The sequence below is a fragment of the Hydra vulgaris genome, chromosome 03, assembly GCF_038396675.1.
Source record: "Hydra vulgaris chromosome 03, alternate assembly HydraT2T_AEP".
Classification (NCBI taxonomy): Eukaryota; Metazoa; Cnidaria; class Hydrozoa; order Anthoathecata; family Hydridae; genus Hydra; species Hydra vulgaris.
In genome coordinates, this window is record NC_088922.1 from 39740959 (window position 1) to 39756802 (window position 15844).

The following is a 15844-nucleotide window of genomic DNA, read 5'->3' on the forward strand; positions in this document are numbered from 1 at the left end:
CGTTTTATATTTAGTTCATATGGTTTAATAGAGTTGTTTGTTTTATGTTTAATTTACATTTAGTTATGGTTTAACTTTTTCACTACTGCAAACCTCTGGTAGCAGCTTTTGAGTATGCTTCACAATTTATCTTGTTTTGTACATAAATTTCCATTCTAGACACATAATTTATTTGTTCTAAAGGTTTAATTAATTCTCTACATAATCAAGAAAAAATAAGAGCTATATTGTGTAATTATAAAAAAGTTATCACTTGACAAAGTTAAAAAATCTTGAATAATCCTTCATAAAAAAAACTTTAAATTTAGTTATAAAATAAAACAGCATTAACACTGTAAAATTTAACTTGTAGAAGTGCTAAGTATTTAGTTAAGTAATTACCAAAGTCTTTTAAAGAAAAAAATATTCTTTTTATTCATTAAATGAGTTTTGTTTCGGACTTAATGTTTTAGTTACTATTTATAAAAGCAATGGTTTTATGCACTTTGCATTTCTTATTGTTTAATGATGCATGTTAAAAACTTATTTATTTAAAAAGTAAGTTTGTTATGCTTTTAAAGAGATTTACTATTCGAATTTTAATTAATTGTCAATGTGAATCAAATTGTGCAGTTGCTACAAAAAGATTTTTGTTCGGCTAGTAGCGAGCGAGTTAATGTGATATTTTAGTACAAATATTTGTTTTAACTTTAATTTAGTTTGATTTGTATGGTAATTAGTAAAATAATTTGTTTAATATTTATTTTCTACTTTGTTCAGTTTATGTTTTATTCAAGTCACTCGTTTTTTATTCAGTTTATACTTTAAATTAATTTATACGCTTTAGTGAAATTATTCTTTTAGTATCTAGTTTATATTAAGTTTAAGTTGTTTTACTGCAAATATTTGTTATACATTAAGTTTTTATTTTTATAGATTTTATAAATTTTGTTTTTTGATTGTATCACAAACTTTTTTTTGGGATTTAGTAAAAAGTTGTACAATTAACATGATTTGGTGATGTGGCAAAAAAATAATATGATATCTTGAAAAAAAAATTTATACAATAATATCATATATTGAAAGTGTTATGAATTATACACGCATGGAATAAATTATAAGTCTGCAGATTGCGGCTAACATTGTACAGAATCCAAGAACCAAAAAAAAATGGAGGCAGTGAGCTTCGACTAAAACGTAAATTTAAAAAGAATGGTGTGCATTCATTATTTAGTTTTAATCAAAAAAATTCAGTCCGAATGTTTTTTTTAAACATTTTCTTTAATATGAACACAAATTGTCTCGGCACTTGGGGATCCCATTAAAAATAAATTTATTAGAGAAAAAAAAAACTATATTCAAATTATATTCAAATTGCAAAAACTTTCCATTAATTGCAATATATTTAAATGACAGAGCCACATTCAAAAACTAATCATCCCAATGAAAAAGTATTGATAATTGGCTTCAGGACAAGAGTGATCACATAAAGCTACTAGAAGACAGGATAACATTCCTCAAAAAATAGAAATAATGAACTCAAGAATCAACTGAAAAATAGTATAATAGAAAAACCTGCCTCGTTCAGCTAAGACTGGGTATTAGCAGTAAAGATAAACTTGAAAAAACCTGAAGAACAATTAACAATTATTAACACAGTATCTGTTGAGCAACAACAATGCAAAAAAAGAGAAAAAAATATCACAAATTATGGTGTTCCAAGCTTCAAAAAAACAAGTAGTTTCATAAAAGCCACCAATGATAAAATTGAGATTGACAACATATTTAATGTCATCAGCAAACATGATCATAAACCAACTTTGATTAAAAAACTTCAATCTAAAAGCGATGCTAAGCCTGGCCTGATTATGGTAGAGCTTACTTTTACTTTTAAAACTTTTTTTTTTTAATACTTTTTCAGAACGCACATTTTTATAAAAACATTCAATAATCAATAACTCAAAATAGGAGGTAATGAATATTTAACAGTGGCTGTGAAAAATTTATATATATATAAGTATCTAAAAATGGTAAGACTATGCAACAAATTTCAATAGAAATGAATATTCCAACAATTAAAAAACTTTTTGCTAATTAATATTATAATGAGATAAGGCAGATCCGCACAAGAGTGCTAAAGAAATCCTTATTGAGTTTACACAGTCACATCAAATTTTTTTTTCTTATCCATCAGTGTTGCTTAAGATAAAAAATCTTTTTGGCTACTGTCCTCTGCTGTCCTGTTAAAAAACCTCTTGTTTCTGCAAAAAAAAAATAGGGCACGCCTGAAATTTGCTGCAGAACATTTAAATTGAACGGCACAGCAAAGATGGAAGATTTTGACTTATCACTCCATACTATGGAGTGATGAGTCAAAATTTAAAACTTTTTTGATCGAATTTAAAAAGATTACTTCTTCCTAGTTTTTGATATCCAGCTTCAAAAACTTTATGAGCTTCAAAAAATTTATAAAAAACTTATGGACGACTAATGAGAAAAAAAATTAAGACTTTTAGGTTTGAGGAATAATAAGTCATGCAGTCCTTTTGGAACTACACATGTCTGCCAGTAGGTCACCAAAGTGATATTAAGTACTAAGTTCTCACAGTGAAGCATAGTGGTGACTTTTATCTTTGTCATGAAGTAGGTCCAATCTATCAAGTGCAAAACATGGATAAAGGTATAATCATGGAAGTAATGCTGTTGCATGCAATAAATAAAATGTGGCATGGTTGGACTTTCCAACATGACAATGATCCAAAGCACACATCTAAGCTTGTCACAGAATTTTTAGCTCAAAAGAAAGTTTGAGTCTTGGAATAGCCAACACTAAATCTCCAGACCTGAATCCAAAAGAACATCTTAAAGAACAAATTGAGAGATAATTAAATGCACTTAGGAGAAAAAAATATTAATGTTTTAATTAATTTGATTGATTCAATGCCATGTAGATGCTATGCTGTCTATGCGCCAAAAGGCGCATAGACAGCATAGTCTAACTTAGTACTAGCATTATGTACAGATTATAAATTATATGTAACATTATATAACTTTATATATATTATATAACAGAAATCATCATAAAAAGAGCTGAAAATGTTTTATTTGTTGTTATATGTTATATATTGTTTTTAAAAGACGTATTAGTGTTGCGCTTAAAACAACACTCTATAAAAAATGTTTTCTCTCGACCTCTTTTATTAATAAAATAATACTGAGTTTGAAAAATTTTGAATGAAAAGTTTTTGTAGAGGTCACTCAAGACCCTTAAATATGAGATGGGTCCCTAATATTATTAAAAAAAAGTTCTACAAAAGTATATCATGTTGGGTATAAAAAGAAGCCAATTTAAAAAAAAATTATTTTCATTTTGTAAGATTCTCTTAAAAACGTCTATGTTCTCTGCAAATTTATTTAAATAGGTAACACCATTGCATCTGGCTTGTAAAGAAGGACATGTTGATATTGTAAATTTGTTACTATTAAGAAATGCTGATGTTACTCGAAGAGATAACTTAGGAAAAAACTGTTTAGATTATGCTATTGAAAACAATCAAAGGTGATGATTTTTTTAAGTTTTTTCTATTTGCATATATTGTTTATTAGCTAAGTGATGTGCTGAGAATTACTTTCGTTTAAGTGGGATCATCAAGTGTAAATAATTGAATTCATTTCATTCCTAACTACAACTTCTGAAAAAAAAATATTTTTTTTAATAGTATAGCTATTAAAGATTTTATATTGTTTTTTAATGCTGTCATATTTTTATTCTTTTATGCAGTTTGTTGGATTGAGTAAGCTAACCTAATTTCGGTTCAGAGAGTTAATAACTTTTGGCATTCAGAAATTTTGTTTGTTTGTTTTTGAAGGGGAAAATTTTTTTTCATGTAATTTTTATTTAACAGATAAAGAACTTTGTTCTTTACAATTATATGTACATAAAAAAAAGAGTTTAATAAGTTCTAAGCTATTTTTGACCAGATTTATATATTTTTCCAAACAAAGTTGGTCACAATTATAATCAATGAGAAAAACAATAAAAATAGAATGAGTTGATCCAATAAGAAATTATTATTTATTAAATGAATAATAAAAACAATATATATAAGATACCTAATTAAATTAACAAAAGATCTATTGCTCGATATTACAACCAGTATACAACTCTACAATAAAAGTCTACAACTTTTAGATCAGAAAAACTCATTACTTTGTGGATATTATTTTAAAATCACAATCAAAACCACAAATTGTTTTCCTATTGAACCATTAAATCACAAAAATCTGCTTTGTATTTTATAAATTGAAGTAATTTTTGCTGCTTACTTTGTATGGTTGCATTGCGTGAGTAGTCTATGTTATGTTTTGTTTCATTTTCTTTTTTTAATTCTCGAACTTTTTCCATTGACTTAACTTCAGTCAAAACTTATTCTTTATTTCTTTAAAATGTTACAGAAGTGTTTTTATAGCAGGTTCTAAACCATTTTTGATCGAAATGTTAGTTTTCTTATAGTATTGAGCCAAAGCACTTGATATTGGTGTTGTTTGTGTTGATGAAAATAAGGAATGCTGTGCTGTTGATGATATAGTTAATGGTGGTTGTTATGCTGACTCTAGTTCTGGATCTTCAAATTTTCTTTTGTTTTTTGATTTATAAATATATGAAGCATTCTGTTGATCATTTTTTATCATATTGTTTTATGTAGTTGTTAAATTACCATTGTCATTGTGAAGAGTAAGACAAAGCTGTGTCTGCAATGTTTTGTATGTAAGCTATTTCTTGTTTCCATCTTTTTTTTAAACCATCATTGTGATGAAGATTTGTCATTTTTGAATAAATGCTTTTGTTTTGGGTTTTTTCAATGTGTTGAATAATAGAAACTTTATTGGCTTGTGTCAAACCATAACCCCAATCACTGGAACATTAAATTAATCAACAATTTCTCAATTTTAGCTGATAATGCTTTTAGCTTTCCACTTCCATCTTGACCCGTGTTTTACTTCCATTTCTGTCAATCAATGTCAATTTTGGCAGTCAGCCCCCTATTTCAGTATGATGTCAGGCATATACATATTATATACATATATATATATATATATATATATATATATATATATATATATATATATATATATATATATATATATATATATATGTATATATACATATATATATATATATATATATATATATATATATATATATATATATATGTATACATATATATATATATATCTATACATATATATATATACATATATATATATATATACATATATATATATATATACATATATATATATATACATATATATATATATACATATATATATATATATATATATATATATATATATATATATATATATATATATATATATATATATATATATATATATGTATGTATGTATATAATATGTATATGCCTGACATCATATTCAAATCTTTAAGTTTATGAAAACCTGTTTTAACAGAGATGCTGCAATTGCAATCATTCGTTGTAACAACTGGAAACAAGCCATGCGAAACTCCACCATTGAAGGAAATAAGCTAACTACTCCGATGAGAAAGTTGATTCAAAAACTTCCAGGTTTTTTTTTTTTTTCATTTTTTTTTTTTTATTAGTACTTATTTATTATATTATAATAATATATAATATATTATTATATTTATTATATTATAGTATATTATATATTATTTAATATATAATATATTATAATATAATAAATATGATATTTTTTATTTTTATGTAATAAATGCAATAATATTAGAATTTGTAAGAATTTTTAGAATTGTTTAATTTTTTATTCAGATGTTGCTGAAATAGCACTTAACCAATGCATGCTGGACAATGGCTTACCTCCTGAACATCTAAAATATAAAGTAACATGCTCATATGAGTTTCTTGAAGATATGTTTTCCACATGGTGCAGAATTGATTCAGATAGTGGAGAACAACATAATCATCACAAGTCACTTGATATTCCACATAGAACTTCACTTTTCTCAATAATTTCTCAAAAAAGTATGGCAGTTTCAAATGATAAGACAAGAAGAAAAGATTTTATACAAAATCACCCTTTAAAGTTCATGGTATTGATATTATGTATGTTTTTTATTATGTGTGTTAAATTCTTTATTGCTTTGTTACTTTATAATATCGTATCTATCGTATATGTAATATAAATTGGCAAATAGTTATTATTCTTATTAGAATATATGCATTTTTGAAATCAAATTATGCAAGTTAGCATAATTCGAGTCTACTAAAAAAAATAATTTGGATCTTAAACCACTAGAGTAGTTTCATATAACTAATCAGCCGTTATTTAAAATGTATTATAATTTTAAAACTTTTTTGTCTATGATGTCATTAGTTTTAAGAGAATTTTAGACTAATGTTGGTAGTGTAATCAAAATGGTTTCTCAAAATACTATACTGCTTAATTGTTTAATGGGTTGTTAAAAACTAAACTGAAATTAATCTAAAAACTTTTTAGTGAATTAACTTTACTAACTTAATAAAATAGCGTTTAAAAATTATAAGTATATTTTGTTTTAATCGAAATTTGTTTTATTAATTGATATTAAGTTTAATAATAATCTGAAAAAAAAATTTCGATTCACACTTTTTCATTAAAGTTAGCATTAGTTTGAAATTTTATTTCTGCTTTTGTGACTAGTTGACTTGTGTTAGAATTTATGGCAAAGTTCTTCATTTTGAAGAACTTAAAAGAACTTTACCAGGTAAGTTTACCAAGCGACTCTGAAAGTGTAGCAATTGTAAGTAAGACTCTGAAAGTATAGCACTTGTAATTAAGACTCTAAAAGTAGAGCACTTGTAAGTTAGACTCTGAAAGTAGAGCACTTGTAAATAAGACTCTGAAAGTAGAGCACTTGTAAGTAAGACTCTGAAAGTAGAGTACTTGTAAGTAAGACTGAAAGTAGAGCACTTGACTTATTACTCTGTACAGCAGCCTTGTTTAACAAGGTTATTAAGTTTACTATTAAAACTTTTTAGAACATTTATTTTGAAAGGTTAGTTAATTATTTATTTTGTTGGGAATTGAGATTAAATATTTTTAACCATTTCTAAATAAAGTCTAATGGAGATTTATGAATACAAACCCTGTTCTCAAAAATTGATTAGAGATTTATTTATATAATTTAAAAAGATAGGCATAGCTTGGATAATGAATCTTAGCTGATTGTTTTTATATAGATCTTTTGCAAATTGATTAGAGATTTATTTATATAATTTAAAAAGATAGGCATAGCATGGATAATGAATCTTAGCTGATTGTTTTTATGTAGATCTTTTGCAAATTGATTAGAGATTTATTTATATAATTTAAAAAGATAGGCATAGCATGGATAATGAATCTTAGCTGATTGTTTTTATGTAGATCTTTTGCAAATTGATTAGAGATTTATTTATATAATTTAAAAAGATAGGCATAGCATGGATAATGAATCTTAGCTGATTGTTTTTATGTAGATCTTTTGCAAATTGATTAGAGATTTATTTATATAATTTAAAAAGATAGGCATAGCATGGATAATGAATCTTAGCTGATTGTTTTTATGTAGATCTTTTGCAAATTGATTAGAGATTTATTTATATAATTTAAAAAGATAGGCATAGCATGGATAATGAATCTTAGCTGATTGTTTTTATGTAGATCTTTTGCAAATTGATTAGAGATTTATTTATATAATTTAAAAAGATAGGCATAGCATGGATAATAAATCTTAGCTGATTGTTTTTATGTAGATCTTTTGCAAATTGATTAGAGATTTATTTATATAATTTAAAAAGATAGGCATAGCATGGATAATGAATCTTAGCTGATTGTTTTTATGTAGATCTTTTGCAAATTGGTTAGAGATTTATTTATATAATTTAAAAAGATAGGCATAGCATGGATAATGAATCTTAGCTGATTGTTTTTATGTAGATCTTTTGCAAATTGATTAGAGATTTATTTATATAATTTAAAAAGATAGGCATAGCATGGATAATGAATCTTAGCTGATTGTTTTTATGTAGATCTTTTGCAAATTGATTAGAGATTTATTTATATAATTTAAAAAGATAGGCATAGCATGGATAATGAATCTTAGCTGATTGTTTTTATGTAGATCTTTTGCAAATTGATTAGAGATTTATTTATATAATTTAAAAAGATAGGCATAGCATGGATAATGAATCTTAGCTGATTGTTTTTATGTAGATCTTTTGCAAATTGATTAGAGATTTATTTATATAATTTAAAAAGATAGGCATAGCATGGATAATGAATCTTAGCTGATTGTTTTTATCTTCTGCAAATTTAGATAAAAGAGCAGCATAAATTTTTTCAGCAAAACAAAAGAGTTTTGTTCTTCTCAGCAATTTACAATTGCTCAGATCATTCGTCTAAGGATTATCATGATAAAGATAAAAAGTCTGGTTACTGTTTGTCATAGTGTACAAAACTTGATGCTAAAATGACAACTTTTGGTTTTCCAGAACATATAAAATCAACCACAAATAAAATTTAAAAAGTATAAAAGAGATTGCTAATAAAAATGAATTATAGAAAATTAAAATTTTCAGAATTTGAAATACATCTACTAAAAGATTCCTAATAAAAATGGAATAATGAAGAAGAAAATTGAAGATTATGTAGTTAAAACTGGTAAAAAGATTGCACTTTGGAGCATGGAAACTCGTTTAGACAACTTACACTGTCAACCAGAAATTGTATTTAGTTTAAATATCTATTGACTACAAATGCATTGACTTGAAAAAATTAATAAACACATTGACTCAAACTAAAAAAAAAAAAGAATAAAATCTTCAAAATACAAATAAAGAATTTACAAGTAAAAACCTCTATTAGCAATGAAGCAATGACTAAATCCTGTTATAAAATTCTAATTCAAAAAAAACAAAAACCAAATTGTTTAAATAAAACCTACAAAAATAAAAATGTTTTATTTTTGTAGGTTTTTACATTAACCATGCTTTTTTTTTTTTTAGCAAAAACATGATTAGTTCTGACTTCAACACTTGTTTCTTTCAATGATAGTACTTCAACACTTATTTCCCTTATCAGAACACTTTGAAAAGATGAAATAGTGTTGACAGACAACCTGTTTTGGCGATAAAGCATTTGAAGTTTAAAAATTAAAAAAATAACCATTTCAACAAATTTAGTTTTGGCTGATATATATTATATATGGTTTTGGTGATTTAATAATGACAAGAAGTTTCTAAAAGGCATTAATAATGGTGTTATTAAATATGCTTTCAAAGAAGAGATTCGATATATGGCATGACAGTGATAAAAGATGAAGTTGGTAGCTCAAGCCTTTAAGTCAAGATGTTGCAAATGCACTTATGTTTTTTTAAATTAAATTTAAAAGAGTTTAAAAGTTTTGAATCAACCTTTAATGATTTTGACTTGCCAAACAGTCATTTATTGATAAAATTTATAAAATTCCAATGGTGCAATTTGGAAGACTGCGCAAAGTTTGTCAATTTTGTATGTTGATTTTATAGGAAATTAATTTACGATACATTACTTAACTCAGCTTGATTTTATTAACACTTGATTTTATCCCTGAAAAATCAATTTAAGTCAAGAATATATTGAAGTATTTTTTAGTGCTGTTAGAAGTCAAGGTGTGTTTATTAATCCATCAGCCAAGCAGTTTATGAAAATGTATATCTAAGACAACATACCAGTGTTTTTTTGAACACCATTAATGTTCATTCATTCATGTCATAAAAAATTTTGGAATTGTTTAAAAGTATGCTACAGGAACAGTTCCTGTTACAGGAAAAGTTGTGAATTATCAGGAATGTAAACTCATTAATGATAATTTAACTGTTTTATAGCTATGTTGATATTATTCCAGTAGTGAATAAAGAGTAATAGAAACTGTCTGAATATTCTAAAGAAGTAGAAAGCTAAAAAATACTATCAAATATTTCCTATTGCATCCCAACTGATGATATTATTTAAAGTCTTTGTTAGCTGCATGATTTATACAATTTACAAATAAGTTTGGAAACATTAGGATTTCATATGAGTTGATGGTAAATGTTAATTTATTTGCTATTATTTAAATGTGAATTTGGTATTAAATGTAAATTTGGTATTATTTAAGTGTTAATTGATGATTGTAAATTTTAATTAATTGCTCATAAGAATTCCCCCATTTGTCGTGAAACTAGGTTTGAATCCACAGACTATTCTTTTATGTGCTTTCGTTTAGCACCACTTCACTCTAATGCCTTTCTCTTTGTTCTATATCGCTCTCCTTCATCTCAAGACTGCACACTTTTTGACGTTATTTCTGATCATATTGACCAAGCCCTCTCTCTTTATCCATCAGCTAATATAGTTGTTGTCGGTGACTTTAATGCTCACCACTCTGAATGGCTTGGCTCTAGTGTCAGTGATTCGGCAGGCATTAAAGCCCACAACTTTTGCCTTTCTCAATCCCGAACTCAAATAGTCAACTTTCCAACTCGCTTTCCTGACAACCCGAATCATCTACCTTCTCTACTTGACTTATGTCTTGTTTCTGATCCTAGTCAGTGCTCAGTTTCTTCACATTCACCCTTAGGTGCTTCTGATCACAGTTTGATCTCTCTAAAACTATTATCTCATTCTTCTTCATCACCTGAATCCCCCTATTATCGAACCTCTTACAACTACAGTAAAGCTGACTGGGATTCTTTCCGTGATTTTCTTCGTGGTGGCCCTTGGGTAGAAATCTTTCATCTTCCTGTCGACAAATGTGCTTCTTACATAACTTCGGGGATTCAGGCTGGCATGGAATCTTTTATTCCCTCTCGACGATTCCAGGTCAAGCCTCAATCTCCTCCATGGTTTTCTTCACACTGTGCTGCTGCGATTGCCAATCGAATCCGTTACTTCCATATTTATCAGCAAAACAATTCTCCAGAAAACAGGCATCTGTTTATTACTGCTAGAAACAATTGTAAAAAAGTTTTGTCTAACGCCAAAACCCGCTATTCTCAGGTCATGAAATCTCGTATTTCATCTCAAAAATTAGGCTCTCGTGACTTCTGGAGAATCTTTAATAATATCAATAATAAGGGAAAATCTATAATTCCACCTCTCTTGAATGGTTCAGACTTTGTCACCTCACCTAAAGACAAAGCTGAATTGTTTGCTAAAAACTTTTCATCAATATCATCTCTTGATTCCACTAGTTGCGCTCTACCTGATATTGCCAACAAACAGGTTGATCCATTGCTTGACATTCATATCACTCCAGCATCTGTATCTAAAGTGATTTCCTGCCTAGACTCTTCTACAGCTTGTGGCCCGGACAACATACCTGTTATTGTCTTGCAGAAGTGTTCTCCATAGCTGTCGTCTATATTCTCAAAACTATTCAACAAGTGCTTATCAGAGTCTTGCTTTCCAGCCTGCTGGAAAGCGGCATCTGTTATCCCTATCTTCAAAAATTCTGGAGAGCAATCTGATTCGTCTACCTACCGTCCCATAAGTCTTCTTCCTATCATAAGCAAGGTTTTTGAATCTTTAATTAACAAACACTTAATTTCTCATCTTGAATCTAATAACTTACTTTCTGACCATCAATATGGATTTCGATCTTCTCGTTCTACAGCTGATTTGTTAACAGTAATAACTGATAGGTTTTATCGTGCATTAGATGAAGGTGGAGAGGTTAAGGCCATCGCTCTTGACATTTCAAAAGCTTTTGATAAAGTTTGGCATGCTGGTCTTCTCCATAAGCTTTCTTTTTATGGTGTATCCGGCAACATCTTTAAGATCATTGAATCCTTCCTTTCCAATCGTAGCATAAAAGTTGTCCTTGATGGACAACACTCTTCTTCTTATTCTGTAACTTCAGGGGTTCCTCAAGGTTCTATCCTTGGCCCTATACTCTTTTTAATTTACATTAACGATCTTCCAGATATTCTCTCATCTAAGGTGGCATTGTTTGCTGATGACACTACCATTTATTCTTGTCGTGATAAAAAACCAACACCCTCTGATTGCTTGGAGGGGGCATTTGAGCTTGAAAAGGATCTTACTTCTGCTACAGCATGGGGCTCACAGTGGCTGGTGAACTTTAATTCAGATAAAACTCAATTTTTTTCAGCCAATCGTTATCGCAATAATTTAGATCTTCCTATATTTATGAACGGTGATGTACTCGATGAGTCACCTACTCTTCATCTTCTAGGATTAACTCTTACTTCCAATCTTTCTTGGAAACCATATATCAAATCGGTTGCAAAATTAGCATCTGCTAAGGTTGCATCTCTTTATTGAGCTTGTCACTTTCTTACTTCGGATTCTATTCTCTATCTCTATAAATCTCAAATCTGGCCTTGTATGGAATATTGTTGCCATATCTGGGGCGGATCCTCTAATGATGCCCTTTCTCTTTTAGACAAGGTGCAAAAACGCATTGTAAACATAGTTGGACCTGCTCTTGCAGCCAACCTCCAACCATTATCACATCGTCGTAATGTTGCTTCTCTTTCTCTTTTCTACAAATACTATAATGGGCACTGCTTTAAAGAGCTAGCGTCTCTTGTGCCATCTACTGTAATTCATTCTCGTGTTACTCGTCATTCAATTAAGTGTCATCCTTTTTCTGTTTCTGAACATCAGCTCTTTGGAATTCGCTTCCTTTATCTTGCTTTCCTGACTCATATAATTTGCAATCTTTTAAGTTGTCTGTCAATCGTTATCTTGCTCTACAATCTTCATCTTTTTTCTTTCAGTAACTTCCATCTTTAATTAGTGGCTGCTTGCAGCCTTGTTGGAAGCAAAGATGTTTAAAAAAATATATATATATATTAATTTTGTATTCTTAAAAGTAAATACTAGGCATTTAAAACTTATATTTTGGTATGCTGCATAAAAAAAGATTTCCAGGTTCATTTCTTAAAAAAAGTACACAATTTAAAGTGTTTAAATTCATTTTAAAGTGTGCACACGAAATAAATGTGAAAGAATAAGCACATCATTTTTTTTCAGTGGTTGTATTAAAATCTTTTTAATTGTTTTGTATTTTGTTTACGTGTTGTGGTTTCAAAAAAATATGTTAGTTTTTGGACTTAACTTGAAAATAGTTTTAAAAATGACAAAAGAAGAAGACATAAGAGAAAAAATTATGCACAAATATTTACAAAATCCTAATAGTAGCTACAATTCGATAGCAAAATCATTGCAAATATATCCATACTCTGTTAGTCATGTTATTCAACATTTTTCTCAAACAAAATCGATCAAACGCAAATCTGGTGGTGGAAGAAAGGAAAGTTTTAAAAATATAAAACTAGTTAGAAAACTGGTTAACAGTTTTAAGAATAACCCAAGCCTTTCACTACGGGAACGCGTAAAAATATATGGATTTTCTCATAGTTTTGTTGCAAAAGTTAGAAACAAACATGGTTTTCATTCTTTTAAAGCACAAAAAGTGCCTAACCGTTCTTAAACTCAACAAAAAAGTGCAAGAACCCGCGGCAGAAAGTTGTATGACAATTTTATTTCTAAAAATTTCTGTTTTATTGAAAACGATGGAATTTATATCAAGTACGTTCATCAACAAATTAACATTACAAAGTTTAAAGTTAAAATAAAAAAGTTCGAAAAAGATAAGAAAAAGTACCACTAACAAAAATATCGAATAAAGTTTTTACAGCGGAAAAAAGAAGAAGAAAAAAAATTTTTTAATTATATTGTACATTATGTGTTTAAATTGACATGTATTTTTATGTAATTTTTTAATTGTCCTGTTTTTTAGGTTGTTTATTTTTTTATATATTTTTGTGCATTGTTTGAAATGTCTGTTATTTTTTTGATCGAATCGTTCATAAAAAATTCTTCTAGAATAGATCCTCCTAATCAATTTGTTAAAACTGCTACACCTAATTTAACTAATGCTATTTTGGATAAAGCAAAAAAACTGAATGACTCAATCTAGGTCCAAAGTTTGTGCCTTTACAGAAAAAAATCCCTTATATGGACATTATAACTAATATTAAAATGTGTGCTTTGCGACTTGAAAAACAGGATAATCAAAACAGGCAGAATCTCCAAGAAAAAACTGTAAAATTTTGAAAAATTATTTAAAATTAAGATTAAAAGATAATTTAACTAAATAATGAGGTATTTCAATAAGAAAATTAAAGATGAATTCAGATTTAAGATTCAGAGGGTAAGTCTATCAGAATATGTGCCACCTAGAATATATGGAATGATTAATGTGCATAAACCCGAAAATGATTACCTAATCATTTTCAGGTTTATGCACCTTAATCATTCCATATATTCTAATGATGCGTCCTGTTGAATCAACAATCAACATACCACCATGTGGGACATCGAAATACCTCGTTAATATCACTCAACCAACCTTAAACAAAAACAAAAATAGACTTATTAATTTGAATAATGTTGTTAATAAAGCGAGTCAATGGAAAATAGATCCCAATGAAGTTCAAGTTTCATTTTATATAGTCAATTTATATCCATCCTATAGAATTGACTTGGCGAAAGCGTTTTTACAAAATATAGAAAGAAAAGCCCTTAATATAGCTACTATTCATACATGTGAACTAAAAACTTTCATGAGGTATGTAGGCAATTGTCACGTTCGCTTTAACTCAATAAAACAACAGCAAGTGTTTCTAAATATTCTAAACGAACAAAATCCTGCCATAAAATACTCTAGATATTAATATTACAAACACAATGCATAGAGCTTATCAATTTCAAATACATCGAAAAGAAGCAATAGCTAATATTCAACTTAAACCAAACTCAAACCTTAATCCTAATATTATCACTGGCTTGTTCAAAGGGTTTTTATGCCGTGCAAAAAGAAAGTGTTCTCAAAAATACCTCCAAACAAGAAATTGATTTTCTAATAAAAATGTTTGTTGAAAACGGGCACGATAAGAAAAATTTAACTAATATTGCATGAGACTATATAAAAATAGATTTAAAAAATACCAATTATTAACCAAATGACAACCCACCATTTATAATGCTACAATGGATACCAATTGTTGGTTCCAAACTTAGAAAAGGATATAAAAAACAAAACGCAAAAGTTATATTTACATCAGCATCAAAATTTAAACAATATATTCTGCAACAATAAAACAAAACTTCCTCCATATACAAACCCAGGCGTCTACCAAATAAAATGTTCATGCAACTCTATATACGTTGGTGAAACCAAAAAGAAAATTACATCAAGATGTAGTTAGCACCTGAAAAATAGTATGAAAAGAAAATGGGTCAGTTCGCGTGCTACTGAACATTCCAAATTATGCCAAGATACGTTTGACTGATTACATCCCAAACCATATCAATTGCTTCGAGAATATCATATTCGAAAAATTCAAGAATCACTGGAAATAAACAAAGTTCAAGTTCAACAAGAGTTGGGAAGTGGCGGAAATTTTCTTAATTGCGGTGATGGTTATAACGTGAAAACAAAAGCTTAGGGGCTATTTATTATCACATTATCTGACGTCAACATTTAATTTAAATATAAAATAGGATTTAAATTCTAAATCCTATTTTGTATTTTCTCATGCTTTTTTTAATGTCTTTGTGTCTAATAATCTTTTTAACGGTTTGTTTTTGTATTATAATGATTTTTATTTGTTATACCTGGTGACACTGAATCAATCAATCAATCAATATATTTTGATAAAAGATCGTACAATCAAGGTGGTTTACAAATAGTTGAAAACTAATCTTTAGTAAATATCATGAAATAATATTAATAATACAAATAATAATGATAATAATAATGATGATTAACAATTATAAGAATAATAAGAAA

At 27.9% G+C, this 15844-nt stretch overlaps 1 protein-coding gene across 6 annotated transcripts in view; it reads left to right on the forward strand.

The window, feature by feature from the left end:
* Positions 1 to 15844, forward strand: part of LOC101236772 (transient receptor potential cation channel subfamily A member 1) — a 103134-nt gene that overhangs the window by 72157 nt on the left and 15133 nt on the right. For all 6 annotated transcript variants that reach the window (XM_065793163.1, XM_065793162.1, XM_065793164.1 and 3 more), the window contains 3 exons: positions 3402 to 3538; positions 5455 to 5570; positions 5793 to 6073. In XM_065793163.1, coding sequence (XP_065649235.1) covers positions 3402 to 3538; positions 5455 to 5570; positions 5793 to 6073 — 534 coding nt within the window. The remainder of the gene's footprint in view (positions 1 to 3401; positions 3539 to 5454; positions 5571 to 5792; positions 6074 to 15844) is intronic.